Below are 19,289 nucleotides of genomic sequence, written 5' to 3'. Positions count from 1 at the left end.
ATAATGCTCGGTACAAGTGTTAATTTCTACTCTGAGAAATTATTTTGGAAGAGGTCGCTATAAGAGGGTTCATTGCATATTAAATGTTTAAATCCAGATCGCGTGGTTATGGGATCCATTTTAATTAGATTTTAAAATTTTAGTAAAATAAAAAATCTGAAAGGTTTCAGATTTTAAATTACGTCCAAAGGGGGCTTTTTTTAACATTTTGTGTGTTACCTTTATTTATTAAATATCATATTCTTCGCACTTAAACCATAAAATTCAGTTCAAGAGCAGTATCGCAAAATAATTTTAAATTGAGCACATTTTTAGAATTTCCGATTCACAGTCTCACGCGCTGGAGATAAAAATGTTTTTTCTGTACAACATTGCCATGGCTCGCTTTGAAATTCTTGAGTTTGTTAATTAAAAATTCGTTACAAAATATAAAATCGATAATAAAACGAATTTCAAATTTGGGCTTCCAGTTGCCCATATTCGCAGTAGGATTACGTCATTCGAAACTCGATGGCTGTAGGTACGGTTGCTTTATCACAATATTTGGTGGCAACAGTTTGAAAAGTGAAACGGACATTCAGAGTGATTCGACGCAAAATGAAAACATTAGTCCCTCAGAGACTAATAATTTTGGACTAATAATTTTGAAATAAACCTCTTAATTTTAATAACTGTGGTATTCTTGTTTTCAAACTTAAGTGCAAATTTAAACAAATGTTTTCTGTGCAGATGCGTTACTTTTAATTAAAATCAAATGAGAAAAAAAAAAAAAAAAAAAATTATGCGAAAATTAATTAGGTAAAAAATTTAGTCCTATTCTTATCGCAAACCGTAACTTGAAATTGCATCTACAACTGTTTCTTATACCAAAGCTCTGGATGAATTAGTTTTCTGTTGTGCGTCAATAAATGTTTCACTAAACCGCAGCTTAAGGCTATAACTACATGCAGTGCGAGGAAAGTAATTACTAAAGACCTGACAATGACCGACGCTGGACAACCCGCCTTTTCCCCCTGGCGTCCATCGCGAAAGCTTCCTTCTCTAAACAACTCTATATTTTTAACCTTAGAGAAGAAACTATGGAGGTAGGCTCCATGGAAGAAATAAGCAGCCAACACATCTTCTTGCTTCTACTCGCACATGTTTCCGGTCATCCGAAGTTACGGTTGTTGAGATAAAACTTTTATCACCCAGCTTGGCGATCTTTCTAAACATGCCTTATATTTCCCATTGCAAACGAAGGGGGACATTTTTTCCGTTCCTTATTTTCCGGGGATATTCTTTCCGTTTCCCTTTTTTCCGGGTGACATTTTTTCCTACAACCATCATTATTAGATTATAATAAAAATATCGGTGCGGTAGTGTTAAAAAACCAGTTTGCTACATAATATTGTTTTATGAGGAAGTCTTTGAAATTGTGGCGAAAGTTATTTTTCTGGGTATTGGAAACTTCCATTTTGAACTTATACATTTTATTCAATGAATATGCTACAAAGGTAAATATTAAAAAGATGTCACAAAAAATTTAGAGAAAATTTATTGGTGAGTCTAATCAAAGACTTTCGTGCTCCTACGCAAAAAACCCGGCCGATTATCCACAGATGATACTATCTAACGTTTAGATGGGAAGACTCATTTTATTTTTTCTCATAAAAAACACGAGGACTGTATATGTTTCAACCGGAAGGTCAAAGGAGGTTGAAAACAATAGTCTATTGTGATACTTGTGTTAGCTTACTTTCTTTAAGAAATATTCTTCACTTATGTTAATAAATATTTATTCTCGCATTACTTACATATCACTGAGACGATACAACTGAAAATTCGAAATTACTATCGCACTTCATAAAAACATTACCGTTCAAATCGGCTTCCATCAAAATACTCTCTGTTGCCACTCGGGAAAAATATATTTAAAATAAAACCGTTTACATTCGGGCATCCTGACTTTGTTACGACCTCGGAACATTAAAAACTTTATACTTAAAAAATTAAATCTGTAATATTAAAATTTATAGTTCGAAAGTCTTTAACTGCCATATAGAGTACAATCTATTTGTGTGAACAAGGATTTTCTTCCACGTTATATTTGAAAAGTAAATACAGAACAAAATTGAAAGTGGATCCTAATTTACGGTTAAAGCTAAGAGAAATAAGACCATACATGAAAAAAAAATCTCTTTTACATAGACCCAAATTTCCCCCTAAATGTTAGAATTAAAGTATTGTAACATAAATTTTGATATTTAAAATGGTAACCAATTTTTAATTTAATAATTTTATGTATGTATATTTAATTCAAATAGCCAATAGGTTGTGAAAATGGCAAAATATAATCCTTTTTTAATATTTCTATGGATAAATTGAAAAACAATCACTGTACAATGCAGTGGTGGTTCTAGTTTTTCAAATTTTGTTTAGGTGGTACGCATTAGTCAAAAGGTTTAGAAACGCTGATCTAATGTTTTCTCAATCAGAACACCGTTTAACAGTCTTTTACATGCACCTTATGCAATTTAATCGAACTTCTATCCCTGGTAATCCCTTGGTGTCTTTCATTTTGCACATTTGTTCTGTGTGATTCAATACTAATTTTTTTTCCTTAAACTACGGTAAACAATGCCATAAATTGGTTTAAAATCATCCAATTCTCCCTGACTTGCCATATGCCGCTCCAGTTCATCATAAGTCTGCGCAATAGGTCCTCTAATGCATTCATATTTAATCAATTACAATCATATGTTGGCAAGACCGGACAAGCATCCGCGGCACAATTCTTGGGATAACTATGCTAGCTAAAATCGGAATAATCGATGAAATTCTTAATTAGTTGGCAGATACCAATCTTATAATATTAGAAATCAGCAAGAAACATAAAAGGTGTAACGATGATTCATGATGTTTTTTCATTGCAGTTGTGTGTAACACGTGGCCGTGCTCAGTCAACCGTAAAAAGGAAGTTCCGGGACGTATTATTGTTGGCCGTGGGCATACTACTCAGGTGGGGAAGCTTTGAAATCAATGACTCAGAATTCTAGCAACCCTGCATGCTTTTATGGAGTGACCTTTGTCACCTAGATATGCTTTAAGGGAATAAAACGTTAGAAACTCTTACTTGTTCCTTTTCTGGCCAATGAGTCGAAACGTAAAAACTTGCAGAGAAAAAAAAATTTATCCTGGTCTTTATAGTAATGGTTTCATTGATGTAGATGCAAGGCGTTCAGCAGATCTTTCTTTCCTGACGAGTTGTTTAAATGTATTAGAACATTTAATTACAGGGACGAATTCGTAACATTACATAATACTGAGTGAAAAAAATGAACGCAGGGAGTAATTGTCGTTGGCTCACTGTTGCTAATTCCTTGGAATTTTTGGACTTGTGTACTCGCAAATTTGAGGAAAAGCCAAGTACAACGAGTCAACTTTATGCTTTGGATTTGTGCGCAACCCCTCGGAGATATTACTATTCATCATGGCCTGATGTGCAAAGATTGAGAACTGGCAGACAGCTTCCTTACCTCGAATGTATCCCCTTCGTATTGAGCCTGGACATTTCTCGTAAGAAACTGATTGAAGTTTTTGGATTTGGTGCTCATCCTGAGCATGCTCCCATTAAAAGTGATGTGGCATCATCTTCTTTCTTTAGCGATTTTACTAGAAGAGTATTAAAAAGGGTGGCAACGAATTACGAACCGGAAACAATTAGGCTGTACATAAAACATATGACGGCATATTTTCATTACTTAAACGAATCGCTATTTCGTGCCCTCATTCATAACAATAGTAACATAATAACATACGAGAAACCTACTATGGAATACACACGTGTGCACGATGTGCAAACGATAATTATTGAACAAACGGCTTCGAAGTTATTGAAGCTGTTGTTTGAGAATCTTTGTTCTGATTCCTCTCTTGTAGCGGAACTGGTTCACATAATGTTCATCCGTTACCGCACTAAAAGCGCATTTTTCTTTAGGTACAAAGCGAAAATGATGGAATATATGTTTTACCACTTGAGGAAATCGAATTGTTCATATTTTAGAGATGTTGCTGAAATTTGTGAGAGAAATCAAGGCAGTATAACGTATAATGCGTTGATTCGAAGCAATCCAGAACATTTGTTAGTGCTTCTCAACTCCGGAATCAAGTTTACACACAAACCAATCGAAATGAATTTTAGATTGGAATGCATTTTTATGCAGTTGCATCTAGCGGAGAAGGTGTCTGAATCCTGGTAAGTCTTTATTTTCATATTTACTTCCTTATACTTTGTAGCCTAATTTTTCTTATTTCAATGAAAACCAAGAAGAAATTTTCTACTATCTGCGCTCTCATTTTTTAAAAGATTAGAATAAAGTGTACATTTTTCCTTGAGATTTCAACACATCTTAGAAAGTTGTTTTTAATAAGGACTAACTGGGCTAATCTATTGTTTCTGAACATGTTTTCGAACTCCCTTATTGCGCGAAGGAATTTAATGAAATTGTCATTAAGGTTATTATTGCTAACTGCTTTGAAATAGGATTTAGATTTTAAAGTTGGAGTAAATTTGGAATTGTTTCTGTTAGAAGATGGTATTTTGTCAGGAGATTTTCTAAGATTATCCATTTTGTGGTTAGCATTTTTATTATATTAAATATCAGTTTTAGATTTTGAAAAAGCGGTTTTTTAGGATATTATGGGAAACTACTCGTTCTTAAACTATAGCAGAGAATCTGCTTTGTTTAAGAAAAACTAATACAGAGATACTTTTAGATATTTCTGATTTCTTTAATAATCTGATTTCTAATTTTAAAATAAAAAATTCGGTACTATTTCGTTAAATTGCACCGAAAATGTATGCGCAAAAGCGCCAAATCTAGCAAACGCGCCCATGTAACAGCGCGCCAAATCTAGCATACGCGCTGATTTCAGATTGCGTAAGTTTATATAGTTCTATATTTCTTAAGACGCCATTGAAATACTAGTTTAATTTTTAAATCTTTTTCTGATTTTAAATCCCTTTTTTGATATCCTATGGATTTAACAATTTGGGAATTGCCCATGACGAAAAGTCGGCAATAGAATTTTGGGTAAAGTGCAGAATCACCCACTGCTTGACGCGTTTTTAAGAATTGCACATACTCGGTATCCATGTACACATCGACCTATTTTCACTTAAAAAAAATCCTAGAATTGCACAAAAACGGCACTGCGCACAACCTTGACTTTATCTATGTACACATCGACCTATTTTCACTTAAAAAGTAAAAGAAAATTGACAAAAATCCAATTGTTTTTCCCCTTGTAAAAAGTGGCAAACAAATAAGTGAGCGATTCTGCACTGTAAAGAGAATATTTTCAAAGAAAAAGCATCATTCATTATAGAAAATTACATTTGAACAACCAACAAGATGAAATTATGCTAGCGATGCAGGCATCCATTCAGTTATGTTTAGCAATTTTTATATAAAAATCTAATAATGATCTGAAATAGTTATTTACTCTTATTCTTCCATTCAGTCATGTTTAGCCTTTTTCATATAAATTATAATAATAAAAAAGTATTATATGAAATTGACCTTCCATCTAAATTAAAACATCAATCTTAGATAGTTATTTACTATTATACTTTCTTTTATTATTTATATTTCTTTTATCCTTTCTTTGCATTTATTAGGGTTGCCGCAACTATTTTTGGTAGCATTGGCATAAGAATAGTTTGGCGATTTTTTACTACCCTCGAAACCGAATAGTACCATAATTTCTAATCAGAATTAAATTTCAATAAAAATGAAAAACAAAGTTCAGTCATTCATTACATATGATTTCTTACTACCTTCACAAGTTATGAAATGAATTTTTAACATGACGCTGGCAATTTTAAGATGTATCTAACATGCAAAAGAATAAGAATTAAACGTTTTTACGTAGCTTTCCCATCCCGAACCACTGCAGCAAGGTTCCTTATTTTTTCTTCATTTAGTCCGTTACAAATCTGCAAGGAAAAGTTTTATTACCCTAATGCTTTGATATTTTAACTTTATACTGGTGTCAGCGTGAATTTTACCACTTTATTTACCAACACCTCAAATAATCTCGATTCGCGGAAATCTTTGTGTAATTTATCTCAGACAACAGCCAATTTAGGCGAATTTCAAGAATAAAAGTTTTTTAGTCCTCGGTGAGCTTAAGTGGGCACACGAATATGTGCTTAAGTGGGCACACGAATATATACACGAATAAGTATGTGAATGTGTGTGTTGGAAAATCAAGTGACAACGAGGTACGGAAAAATGAGAACGTAATCAAAGCATGTGTGATAAGTAAAGAAAAAAAAAACAAAAACAAAAAAAAAAAAAAAAAAACAGAAATGCAAAATACAGAAAATATATACGTAAAGCATCGTAGCTGTGAAATAAAAATGTCAAAAACTTTAAGATTCGCCGGCATAAGTGGTAACCCTCTCTAGTATGAAAGTATGGTAACCCCTCTCAAGTATGAAAGTATGGTAACCCTTCTCAAGTAGCCCACCGAATAATTCTTGGTAAAAAAAACCCCACAGGAAAAAAGACCACAGGTATAAATGTTCACAGGTAAAAAGCTCACACAGAAATATGCCCACATATAAAAATACTCACATGCAAAAATGCTCACTTAGAAATATGCTCACACGGAAAATGCTCAGATGGAAATAAGCCCACTGATAGATGAAATATGTAGAAATATCCCTACATTAATCAATCAATAATTAATTGATTTGAACATGGTACACCTACTTGAATTTTTTTTTTTTTAAATTATTTGATCATTTGAAAAAAATTATTGGGCAAATGCTCATATTAACCTTTTCAGGGCGGTATATAAAAGGATGAAACTGTAGTAAAATTTTGCATGTACTGTAATATTTTATACCACTGCCCCCCCTGTACGACATTTTTCCCCCCTGTAACTGCCAATAGTTTATTTTTGTTTTTTATTTACTCTGTTTTTGCATACTTTTGATGTGTCTTTAGACATTGATGTCTGAATGTAGTTTTTTAAGTTTGGAGCCAAAAAAGGTTCTAGAAGACAGTTTCCAATCGAAGTGTGGAATCATTATGAAGCAGCCTTCGAAAATCTCTTAAAACAGCAAATTATTACGAAAGCTTTCATAAGGTACTAAATTCATTATTTAATTATAGCCATTCTAGTATGTGCTTTTTGTTTGACGGACTGAAAAGAGATTTAGCCTATCAACGTTTATTACTAGCTATTGTAAATACAAGGCGTACTGAAGAAAAAGAAAATATGAAAACTTACATTTGGTAATCGCGAATCATGTAAGAAACTATGATGAAATCGATGTTAGATGCTATGTTGAAATTAGATATTTACATATATTAGCTAATATTCAGTAAGTTTGTAGAGACATTATGTATTTGGAAGCAGGAGATGTGAAAAATTAGCAAAGCCTTCGTAAGGAATCCAACCACAGACCTCTGGAATATGCGCCCAGCTTGCAGACCACCACACCACGAAGGCATGCTGGGAAGGCAGGAGAAATACCTTATATACACCCCGCCTTTTAAAGGACGACTGTGGTTTTTAGGGAACTCAATCGCCAAATCCTGGGTGTAGAGAACCACCCTTTTATTTCAGGCCCCACTGTAGAGACATTAGGCATTTTGGAAGCAGGAGATCTGAAAAATGAGCAAAGACTTCGCCGGAAATCGAACCACGGACCTCTGGAATACGCGCCCAACGTGCAGACAACCACACCACGAAAGCATGCTAAGAAGGCGGGAGAAATACCTTATAAGTTTATGTGAAATATACATGATTATTATTTTGTTTTTTTAACAATTAAAATTGTAATAATTTTTCGCTATATATTCTGTTTCATTTTTCTTCCTTTCTTTTTCCTAATTCAAAACACCCATTTGTTAATCTTATATAGCAACTAAATCTACATATAAGTTATACAGTTTTTGATAGATATATATGCCATAAATGTTTTGTTAATTTAAATAATGTTTCTTTGAAAAATTTAAATGTGTACGATGTTCAAATCGATTAATTACTGATTGATTAATGTAAGGATATTTCTAGATATTTTATTTATCAGTGGCCTTATTTCCATGTGAGCATATATCTATGTGAGCATGTTTCTAAGTGAGCATTTTTCCATGTGAGCTTTTTTCTCTGTGGGCATATTTCTGTGTAGGCTTTTTTCCTGTGAACATTTATACCTGTGAGCATTTTTCCAGTCACCCCCACCGAATACTCCTTCAAAATCAAGGTTCTTAACCACTCCATTTAAGCGATCAGTGGCGCAAAAATGTATAACCGAAGTTGAATATGTGCGTTGGAGATGTAAATAAAACAAGGAGGAATAGAAACTTAAAAATAAAAAAAATAAAAAAAAATCAATGCAGGAAGGAAGAACCGTATGCAGTGCTAAAGCAAATGTCATAAGTTAGGAGATGGGTTTATAAGGTCTCAAACAGAAATCAGTATCTAGAAGTTGTTCACCAGCGGCCGAGCTGTAAAAGCTGCTAGACCCTGGTAGTTCCTTCCAGGGTTCCACTCAGTGCTGGACGTTTTCGTGGCTTTTCCCGTGTGTAATGTAGATACGAACTAGTTTTCTTTAATAAGTCCTCCATATGGCATCCCTTCCTATTCCTTTCGACGTGCCTAATGTCGAAGCACGGAATAAAATTAAAAAAAGCAGGTACATAGAGGTTAATAATAGAAGTTATCGACGTAGTTCACTATAATCAGTGTTTATTGCTTTTCGCACAGAAGTTGGCTCACCAGCGGCCGAGCGGTAAAGACGCTGAACACTGGTAGTTCGGTCCGAGGTTCGAATCCCGCGAACGGGCTGGCTGCATGGGTGTTTTCGTGGTTTTCCCCATGTGTAACGTGTATACGAGCCAGTTTCCCTTAGAAAGTCCTCCACGAAGGCATCCTCCCTTTAGGCAGATAACCGTAGAGGCTTTGCCGTAATTAAATACACACACACACACACACACATTGGCACAGAAGTTATAATTGGGCTTATTAATGAAAGTTTTTAACTCGGTACTTTTCTGTTTCGCCGGCGCAAATCTCGCGAAGCAGACGTTATTGGCGACAACATACAGTATACAAATAAAAAATGTTAACAAATGTTAGTTCTAAGAATTTTTTATTTTGAAGGCATAATAATTTCAATAGAGCTTAAAATTTTGTAAAAAGCCAATAAATAAAAACAATAAATTTGTAAAAAAGACATTAATTTAAGAATTTACTATGCTTTCATTGTTCAACATCCTGATTCACCGGTTCGTATCACGTGACCCCAAGAGATCTCATCTCACGTAAACTATACTACCAAAATCTAATTCTCTCAGTAATTATCTACATTAATTTCAAGTTAAATCTTGTTTACAAATCTTGGAATACAAGTTTAAATGCAAGAATTGTTTCAATTCGTACGAATAGCTTACTCAGAAATTATGTAAAACCGCAGTGCTTTACTTCGCTTGTGCATTAGAATTGCTGAATTTAACTCTTAACTTTGCCTTTACTATATTTTCGTCTTCGGTGAGCGGTGTGATTGCTTCCTAATTGACTTAATTACCGAGAATGGTCTTGGGTCATAAAATTGAAGTATCTGGTAAATATTCTATGTAATTTTATGCCAGTATTGAAAAAAAAAAAAAATTAATCTGATAAGAAATGGCTGCGACTTGTTTTGAAAATGAGGCGTAAAAGGTTACCAGCGAGGATATTCCGTTTGGCATTAGTTGTACCATTATTGGAGACTTTATCGCCTGCGCCGGCAAAACGGAAAAGTACCTTTAAAATCTTCAAGTTTGAGGCCTTCATGTAAATCCTCATTACAAATAAAACAAGAAGCCTCTGTAATCTTGTAAAGGAAATTATTTTGAAAGGTCTGTAGGAAATCAAATCGATTTTTGCTGGAGATTTTGCACCATGCTGGAGAGGCATCGAATGGAGGTGTAAATTCCCTTTTTCCTGGCAAGATCAAGCGCTAATATTGATGCAAAGTTTCAATTACAATCCTATTTATTTTTCATATTTTTTTTTACTCTTGATTATAAGGGGAACAATAATAAGCAGCTGTTTATGAAATGTTTCTGTTTAAAATGAATCTGGAGGGAAGCAAAAATCATTATAAATGTTTCGTGTATTCAACAGAACGGTGAAGTGACGAACTGAAGGGCGTGAGGACTTAAACAGTAATATAAATAGTTTCAAACAGATAAGCACTTTTTTTTTAGTCCAAAGGGGCTTTATTCCTGAAGAACTATAGTTTTCGTTTTGTGATTTTGCGTTGGTTCGCTATAAATGTCCGTTTCACTTTTCAAACTGTTGCTACCAAGTGTTAAAGTCCTTGAAGAAATTAAATAAGGAAAAATCTTCATCAATGTTTGTATGTATATTTCTCGCATTGTGATAAAACCACGGTACACAAAGCCATCGAACTTTGAATGACGTAATCGTCCTACGAATATGGGCATGTGGAAGACCAAATTTGAAATTTGGAATAAGTTTTTTATCGATTTCATATTTTGTAAAATTTAACGAATTTTTGAAAGAAGGAGACTTTCTAAGGAAACTGGCTCGTATATTCTTTGCACATGGGGAAAACCATGAAAACACCCATACACCCAGCCCATTCGCGGAATTCGAACCTCGGACCGAAGTACCAGTGTTCAGCGACTTTACCGCTCGGCCACTGGTGGACCCCTAATCTAGCTTATGACAACTGGCAAAAAGCAAAGCCTGTGTCCAGTATACAGTGGAAAATGTAACGGGATGAAATGTCAATCGGCCCAGTAGAAAGAGATATATAGAACTGTTCCCCCTTTTTTTCCCTGCAGTTTATAACTTTTTACGCGTATTATTGTCTTACCGCGGTCACCCCCTGTCAGTGATATGTATTTCTGTAATATAATTAAGTATTTTACGTCTTTGATAACATGCTCTGTAAGGTTATTACACCTCCAGTTATCTGGAATTATGGTTAGTGGTTTTAGGAAATCAGTTCTTCTAGCTACAATAACTTTATGTATACAAACTGTTGCAGCTAGATGAACTGATTGAACGTTTTACGTCGTATATTCAGGCGTATAACGTTCACTTTTCCTGCAAAATATAATATCAAAATTTACGGGTGCGCGTTATACTTGAAAATAATACATTTAAAAATAAGGAAAAGATGAACACACAGAAATTGGATTTCTACATGTGGCCTAAGTGCTGTTTGTTTAAAAGAAATGGCATAGCTTTTGAAATTGAAATTTTCATTATCGGATAAAAGAAGTAAACAGAAAATTAAAATACGTTAAAAAACTGATGTAACTGCGGTTCCTGGAGGCCTAGGTTCCACTTGATGTTATTGTTAATCGATTTATTAAATTGACCATACACCAAAAGGAAAAATCAAACGAGTGTATAGTGTGCGTGCATGTATTCTGGCAGCCTGAGAAAACATCAAGGCTGAAACAATCGAAAAAGGATTTTCGAAGTGTGGGATGTCCAGTTCTCTAGATGGATCTAGGGATGACATGCTGGGGGATTACTCGTACGAGCGATAGTGATACATGAAAAGAGGAACTAAAAATGTTCCTTGTTCTTTCCCCAAATCAGAGGTAAAAATTAAAAGTGCGGCGTATACACGTGAAAAGACGGTATATTGAAGTTTATGTTCTAAGAAGTACTTTCAAGGATGGTTGTGTTGGGAGATAACCATCTTCCAGCCTCCAGTATTTATATTATTTCTTGCATTTCCTTTCGCTTTTTCTTTTTTTCGCACAAACAATTACACTCAAACCTGTTTTTGTGAGGTGGATAGGGACCGTATTAAAAAAAAAAAACCGCACAAAATTTCACGAGTAGCTATAAAAAATAAAGTGAGAATCCTTTAGAGTTGACTTTTTTTCAGTTACCATGTAGTCGGTGATCAGTTTTAGCTACGAACAGTTGTTTATATCTCGGTAGCCAGATATGCAAGATTGAAGCTCTTTATTTTATTGATAACTTCGTCAATTATGTTCCAATTGGATTGAAATTTTCATATACGACACACACACAAAACAGCACAAAAACAGGTTTGAGTGTATATATATATATATATATATATATATGGGTTACAATTAAACTGAACTGTAGCAGGGTCGTAATGCTAAAAGTTTGCGAAGCATTTAAATAATTCAACATCCACAGATATATGCAAAGAGATAAAATGCTATATATATTACATTTGATGAATTTATACATGTATTTTATAAACATTTCTGCTGACATGCAGAGAGAATGGCGTAGGTCTAAGCTTTTCAGTATTTACAAATTATTTTTATTCGAATTGCATTTTATAAAAAATTATTCTATGTATTTATTTTCTATGAGTGTAATTTGGCGTATCTCATCTGCGCCGGTCATGTGTTTCTAGTTTTTATAGGGGTTTAGCTAACTGGAATGTCATAGTTCTATACTTTCTTATTAATTAATTATTATTAAACCACGAAAACACCTATGCAGTCAGCTCGTTCACGGGATTCGAACCTGTGACCGAACTACGAGTGTTCAGTGACTTTACCTCTCGGCCGTTGGTGGGCGTGTGACTACATGTACACTGCACCACAAAAAAGGGGGGAACAGTTCTACATCTCCCGTTCTACTGGGCTGATTGACAAAATTCAAATTGCGCTTTTCATGTTTCGAAAGCGCGACTTGGGATATATACACTGACTACCAATAAGTATTTGGACACCTGTGATAGAAACGAAAAACTAACTTTATTCAAAATCAATAGTTGGTAGTTTTCCACAAGTCTTTGTATGACAGCTAGTGGTATTTTCTTCCACTCGGCTTGGAGAAGACATAGAAGTTCCTTCACCGATTTTGCATGGGTAGTGCACCCCTGAATTCGGCGATGCAACTCGTCCCAGAGGTTCTCGATAGGGTTCAGGTCTGGACTCTGGGCAGGCCAGTCCATTCGATGAACTCCATTGGCACCTTACCAAGCCTTGGTTAACGTCGAAAGTGCCTAGTAATAATAGTTTTAGCGTCGCTAAGAATCATTTTCTGGATTCTCATATTGATTTTTTTTCCAAAAAATATTAAAAGCTGCAATTGACGAGTGTGAGCAATGCATAATACATACATATATAACGTAAGTATACCATAAAGAAAAATGAACCCCCAACAAAAGCTGATCGACTGCTATTGAACTATAAAGAGGGGTTTATCAGAGGGAAAATTGCAATTAAAATCAATTAAAATTCCATTTAATTGATTTTAATTATTTATTTACTATATCGATTTATTACTTATTGTAATGGATTGGAATATTTGAATATGAATTAGCTGAATATTTAAGAAAAATATTATGACTGCGAGAATAGGAAAAAAAAAAAAACATTTCTTGAATATTTACTTTCTTATAGAATGCAGATGAATTCATTTTTACTCATCGAAAATCAAAATTTAGTAGCTAATTAATCTGTCCTGTATCGAGCACTTTAGTTCATTGATCCGTATTAATGTGCGCTTTTTTTTAAAAAAATTTATATGCTTCAAGAATAATTAGAAAAGGGCATAATTCTCTTCTTACCCTTAAATTCTTCAATAAAAAACTGCATTTTCAGCTATAACCAAGTGAAATAATTTTCTAAATATAATTCAAAGCATGAAAAATAAGGTACATAAACAGCTTGGAAATGGAACCAGCATTGAGATTCTCTTTAAGAAATATGGTGAAGCTTAACAAAAAGTCTACGAAGTGAAGTAATTCCGTAGAATATTTTTTAACTCTTTATGATTAAATTGCATTCAATTATACTTAATAAACGACATGTAAATATAATTTCATGTATATGTGTGGATTTGTGTATGTGGATTACTAGCGGCTGAGCGGTACTCTGGCAGTCGATCCGGGGTTCGAATCCCGGTGAACGGGATGGCTGTATTGGCGTTTTCGTGGTTTTCCCCACGTGTAACGTGCGTAAGAGTCAGTTTTGCTTAGAAAGTTCTCCGCGAGGCACCCTTACCCTTACCCTTAGGCAAATAACCGTCGAATGCTTTGCTATAATCAAACAATAGATATATAAATAAGCAGCTTAAAAAACTGCTATATTTTATGTATACTTATCAAGTAGTATTTCAATATATATAACGATTAAAAGAAAGGAAAAGTCGGATCCTAACTGATTGTATATAATGTAATCCCTATGAAGGCCCTAACAATTCTTTCTCACTTAAAGTCGTAACCCAAAAAGAGAACAAATTAAACTTCAGATACGTATACAATACTGAATCTAACACGAAAAATACAAAATATAAAAATAAATTATATATGTACGAAACCTAACTAACTATTTATATCGATATTACATAAATATACGTATGGTAATGAACATTGTATAATAAAGATATTTTATACCTTGTTCTATATTTGGTTCCATTTATATATACCTATACATAGATATATATAATTTAAGGATTCCATTTAAGGATTATAGTAGTAGTTAATACTACTACATATAAAACACAAAAGTGCATCAATAATGTATTTTTCAGTATTATTTAACTTCATTCTTAAGAATTTTCTGCAGTCTAGTTTGGGTTATTTTATTCATAAGTCTCAAATAAAAACAACTATTGTTTATATGTCATTAAAAAATTAACCAAAAAGCAGCTACCACAATGTAATTGAGAAACAGTCCTTACCCGTGAAAAGGTTGAAAGCCATTCGGTTATCACTATTATCTCACATACTCAGCTACTTCGCATACATTGGAACATAGCATTAGAAATGAAAAACTCAATATTTACTACAAATTCATTCGTGTAACAAATATCTGTCTTTCTACACCTATGGCTTTAAAAAAAGATGTTATTTATCTTACAGTTTATCGTTAAGTAATACATTTTCATTGTACAAAATTGCATTCATTCGAAGAATTGAATTTGTATTTTCCTCTGTATAAAACTAAATGTAGAGAAGTTAGATGTTTAAACGACCCCCACATTTTCTCAAGACCAGGACCAAAATTATCCCCTACTTTTCAGGCCCCCCTGTGAAAAAAGGGGTTCTAAATTTACGACCTGACCGCATATGAGGGTATTTCGTTCCTACCTTTTTAGATTGTGAATGAGAGGGAAAAAGGTCGCATCCTTCCAACTTTCAAATAATTTCAGCAAAGCGGCTAAAACCCATTTAATGTTTTATCGCTTTCAACAAATATGCTAAATTTCAAAACGTGCCAATATATAAATTCATGTATATCTTCGTAAATTTTGAATAAAAAACTGTAATTTTTGGCAGATTTACTTAGAAATAAGTCTACTTTAAGATGATGGTAAAAATTTTATAGAATATAATTCAAAAAAATTTTTTTGAAAAATTTTTAAAAATTATTTTAAAATACAAATTTTAAAAATAAATCGTAAAAAATGAGCGAATTTTATTTGGAATGAAGCTGAATTTCGAAATGTGACAGGAAAAATCAAATAAGTTTGATAAAAAAAAGAGATATTAATAAATATATACCATATTCAATTAACATTGAGGAGCTAAAATTTTGAGAGCTATATTTTTAAAAACTACTCGAGCGATCAACAAAATTAAGCTTATTAGAGTACATTTTATTTGCATAGATATGTATATATGCATGTATTTAATAAAAATGAATGAAACAGAAACATCCACAAGAACTTAATGAAATTTAATGGAAAATTTTAGTTTCTTGAAAAACAAAACATTTATTGAGTTTAGGGAAAATAATCTGATATTTTTCTTTGCATTGTCTTTTTCACCATGAAATTGTTAACAAATTGTTCGATGTCGTCCATTTTGTTATTCATTTCACCATTGGAATGTACGTCTAAATAATTGCGCATACTTTTCATGATGTTCCTCATCCCGGATGACATGGGAACAGGAGGTGCATTATTCATTTCATTTTCGTCGTCGGAATCTGCATTAATGGTACTTTTTTAGCTTTGAACAAACTCCAAAATGTCTTTGCCATTATTGGGGCTGTACACACATCTACTGTAACGAATTCTTCCAATAATACAGTAGGACAGTTCAATAATACAGAAACTTTCTCAAACATTTCATTAAGTATCGGCTCAGTTTCAATAGGTTCCTTCTCCGTTTCTTTTGGTGCCAAAGACTCTGTTACTTTTGAGAATCGTGCATAGTGAAAAACAAATTCAGACGTCCTTCGAGTCAGTGAATTTCATGCAGAGTGCAACATATGAACCAAACTCACTAATTCTTACTCACACTGCGATGTGCTCATCACCGAATTCCAAAGCCAACTGATGAGAGATGAGATGTTTGTGTGGCGTTTGGGGGGGTGGAAGGTGAAAGTAGCTTAGATAAACAAAACTGGCTCGTGTCACAGGCTATTCCGAGGGTACTTTAAAGCCAAGTTAGCCTCCTTTCAACGAAACATGTGAAGCCATCTCTCTTTCATTTCATACCCCTGTTGAATCTTGCCTGCGAGGCCGGTGTTTTCTGTATTTTGTTAATTTCCAGAAAGGAAATCTTTTCGTGTTAAGCGACTTTTGTTCGTATTAAGAGAAACTAAATGCATGAAAATACATTGTAGTTTGTCGGGTGCTTTATTTCACTGTAGTTTCAATTCCCCAAGTCATCATGAACCGTGTTCCCTTTACACCAGTGGTTCTCAACCTTTTTCTTTTTTCCTTCTATGCACCACTTTCACCATTGCTAGATCATCCCCCTCTTATTTCCCAAACTCCAAGAATATATGTACATTTATTTCAATTTAGATTATTTTTAACGTATTTTTACAAATTAAACCAGGAAAAAAGTTTTTAAAATACAAAATTTGAATAAAAAGTAGTTTTTGAAATATTCATAAACCGAAACTAAATATTTAACAGCTAAATAAAAGGCTGACCGCATTATCCTCCTTTAAAAGTATGAAATTCCCCGTCTGGTTGAGAACCTCTGATTGATACATATACAAGGGCTTACTTTGTTATTTTAGTGTGGCTATGAACCTGAATAATTTGCAAAGAATTTTCCTCAATGATTCTTACTCTGTTAACTTCAGAAATCTGCGTAAAGTATTCTACATAATTTACGAAAATAGGAGATTTTACTTTTTTCCTTATATATACGAATTATAAGATACTCAGTCTGAAGAAATGTTTAAGTAACTTCAGTGTTCATTTTAGAAGCAGCTTTAATAGAGCCACAAAGCAGAGAGAAAACTATAACGTCCTAAACCATGAATTCAAGATAATAATTTATTACTCATTGAAAACATTAGGGGATTTTTAAATGAATAAGTAAATATTACGCGATATTCTTCTTGCCCATGTTATGTTTTCAAAATAATAATTAATAATTTCACAATTTTTTGCAAATGAGATATTTATGTAATTTGAAATAGAAAGAAAAATGTATTGGATAACAAATATTCGAGGTAAGTGGTAAATTTAGATATTTTTCTCCCAAGGAAATAAATCGTGTTGCAACATCATTAATTGAAAAGAACTTTAATACAATCTGTTTTGGAGGGAAAAGATTTTCTGTGTAGTAATTTTTTTTCTATTTCATGTAAATTAAAAGAATAGAATTATATGCTTTTGTAAGTAACCTGAATAGAGAAATTTTGATAATGTTTTATTGATAATTTGTTATAATAATAATATTTGGAATAAATTGTTATAATAATAATGTTTGGAACCAGTGGGTGAAGTTAAGACAAATGTGTTATTTATGTTTATATAGTAAATTGATGTGTAATTGTAGGTATTATATAGTAGTTGAGATTTGAGTATTTGTGTAGAATATCTAAATGTAGAATTTTTTCCATTTTGCGCGTTGATCGCAAACAGTTGCTAGATTTTAGTTTCCAGATTGCTGATTGATTTGTAAACAGCATGAATAACAATCTTACGACCGGAGCGTAGTATCTGGCGAGTGTTTGGCGATCAGCAAAGCGCGCTTGGCGTGGGTAGCCTCTTCTCCAAGGAGGGTTACTGTATTTTAGAAGAGTTGCAGGAGCGATGCACGGCTCTGAGTTTAATATCATGCTTATTTTTAATAATTGTTATTTTTAATAATTGTTTGTTTCTTGTTAAACGGTGCCATATTCAACCACAAAGCTATCACAATTCCTAGTTGAATATTTTTAAGTTTCGGCAATGAGTTTCTCTGTAATTAATTAGCTTTATAACGTAATTTCAGAAATTGTTGTCTTTTATTACCTCTACCCTAAACATTAATTTTTTCAGGCCTATTCCTTTCTTCTTGACATATGGATGGCCTAGAGATCTAAAACCAAGAGAAAATGCTATTATCGAATTCTTTGCTTTCTTCCTTGCGTATAGTGTTCCATATTATACTATTTATTTGAACTGTCAGCGCTACATATGGAGAGCCATTCCTGATGCGTTCATTACATACGAGGAAATGAGAAAGCTGCTGGTCAGAAAAATTAATACCACAGTTGTGGAGGACATCTGCGATCGGCTCCAAGATCGTGAGTTCGACTGCTTTGGCATCGTCCCTCAACCGAGAAGCCTACAGCATTATTCTCGGTGCGCGATCAGAGATGCACTGTTGGGCAATATTCAGTTGCCAGACGGGATTTCATTTCTGGGCTTGCCTAAGCGATTAGAATCTTACCTAAGGCTGGAACTTTAGCTTCTATACTCCTGAAGTGTTCTGATCACTGTATTCCAAAACATGCTGCATGTAACTAAAATATTTTTTATAGCAGAAGCTATATTTTTATAGCATTAGCAGTTGCAAGTCTGCATGGAATTGTATCAGTAAATGGAACTATTAAAATTTTTTGCCTAACACAGGAGCCATGTGTTTCCTTTATGAATCATTTTTTATGGTGAAAACCAATCTTTTTTAATATTCAGACGTTAATCAATGTCTTGGAAGTACTCGAATCTGTGTTAACACTTGTAAATTACAGAAAAAAGTTCATTTTGAAACGTTTAAAATTTGATGAAAGCGACAATTGTTTAAAATATATCAAGAATCTGAAAAATTGATGTGTAAACTAGATTTTTACTCAATGCTTTTTAAAAAGATATACAAATTAACAAATTTTGAAAGAAATACAAAGAGAATTACGTTTGGAGAAAATACTTTGCACAAACATTTTAAAAAAATGAATAAAAAATTAAGCAACCAGCATTTCTACTCCGATCATTGTGAAACCAGTGTTTACTTAATCAATAAACACTGGCTTTCAGAATTTAAGCACGCGACTGTAAAATCAATAAAAATGGGAAAGTAAAGTTCTGCTTAA

General features: G+C 33.4%; 1 protein-coding gene across 3 annotated transcripts in view; it reads left to right on the top strand.

Annotated features, from left to right (window-relative positions):
• LOC146997481 (uncharacterized) overlaps positions 1-18,819 on the top strand; it is a 79,452-nt gene extending 60,633 nt beyond the window's left edge. For 2 of the 3 annotated variants that reach the window (XM_085814238.1, XM_085814237.1), the window contains exons 3-4: positions 3,980-4,237; positions 18,256-18,819. In XM_085814238.1, coding sequence (XP_085670364.1) covers positions 3,993-4,237; positions 18,256-18,667 — 657 coding nt within the window. In that variant the 5' untranslated portion in view covers positions 3,980-3,992 and the 3' untranslated portion in view covers positions 18,668-18,819. The remainder of the gene's footprint in view (positions 1-3,979; positions 4,238-18,255) is intronic. The other variant, XR_015040482.1, reaches the window with a different exon arrangement.
• The last annotated feature ends 470 nt before the right edge of the window (positions 18,820-19,289 follow it).

This window comes from Stegodyphus dumicola, chromosome 4 (assembly GCF_044657685.1).
Source record: "Stegodyphus dumicola isolate Sdum_Otavi_A_Nest chromosome 4, ASM4465768v1".
Lineage (NCBI taxonomy): Eukaryota > Metazoa > Arthropoda > Arachnida > Araneae > Eresidae > Stegodyphus > Stegodyphus dumicola.
The sequence above is the reverse complement of the archived record's forward strand: the minus strand, read 5'-3'. Positions and strand labels throughout refer to the sequence as shown.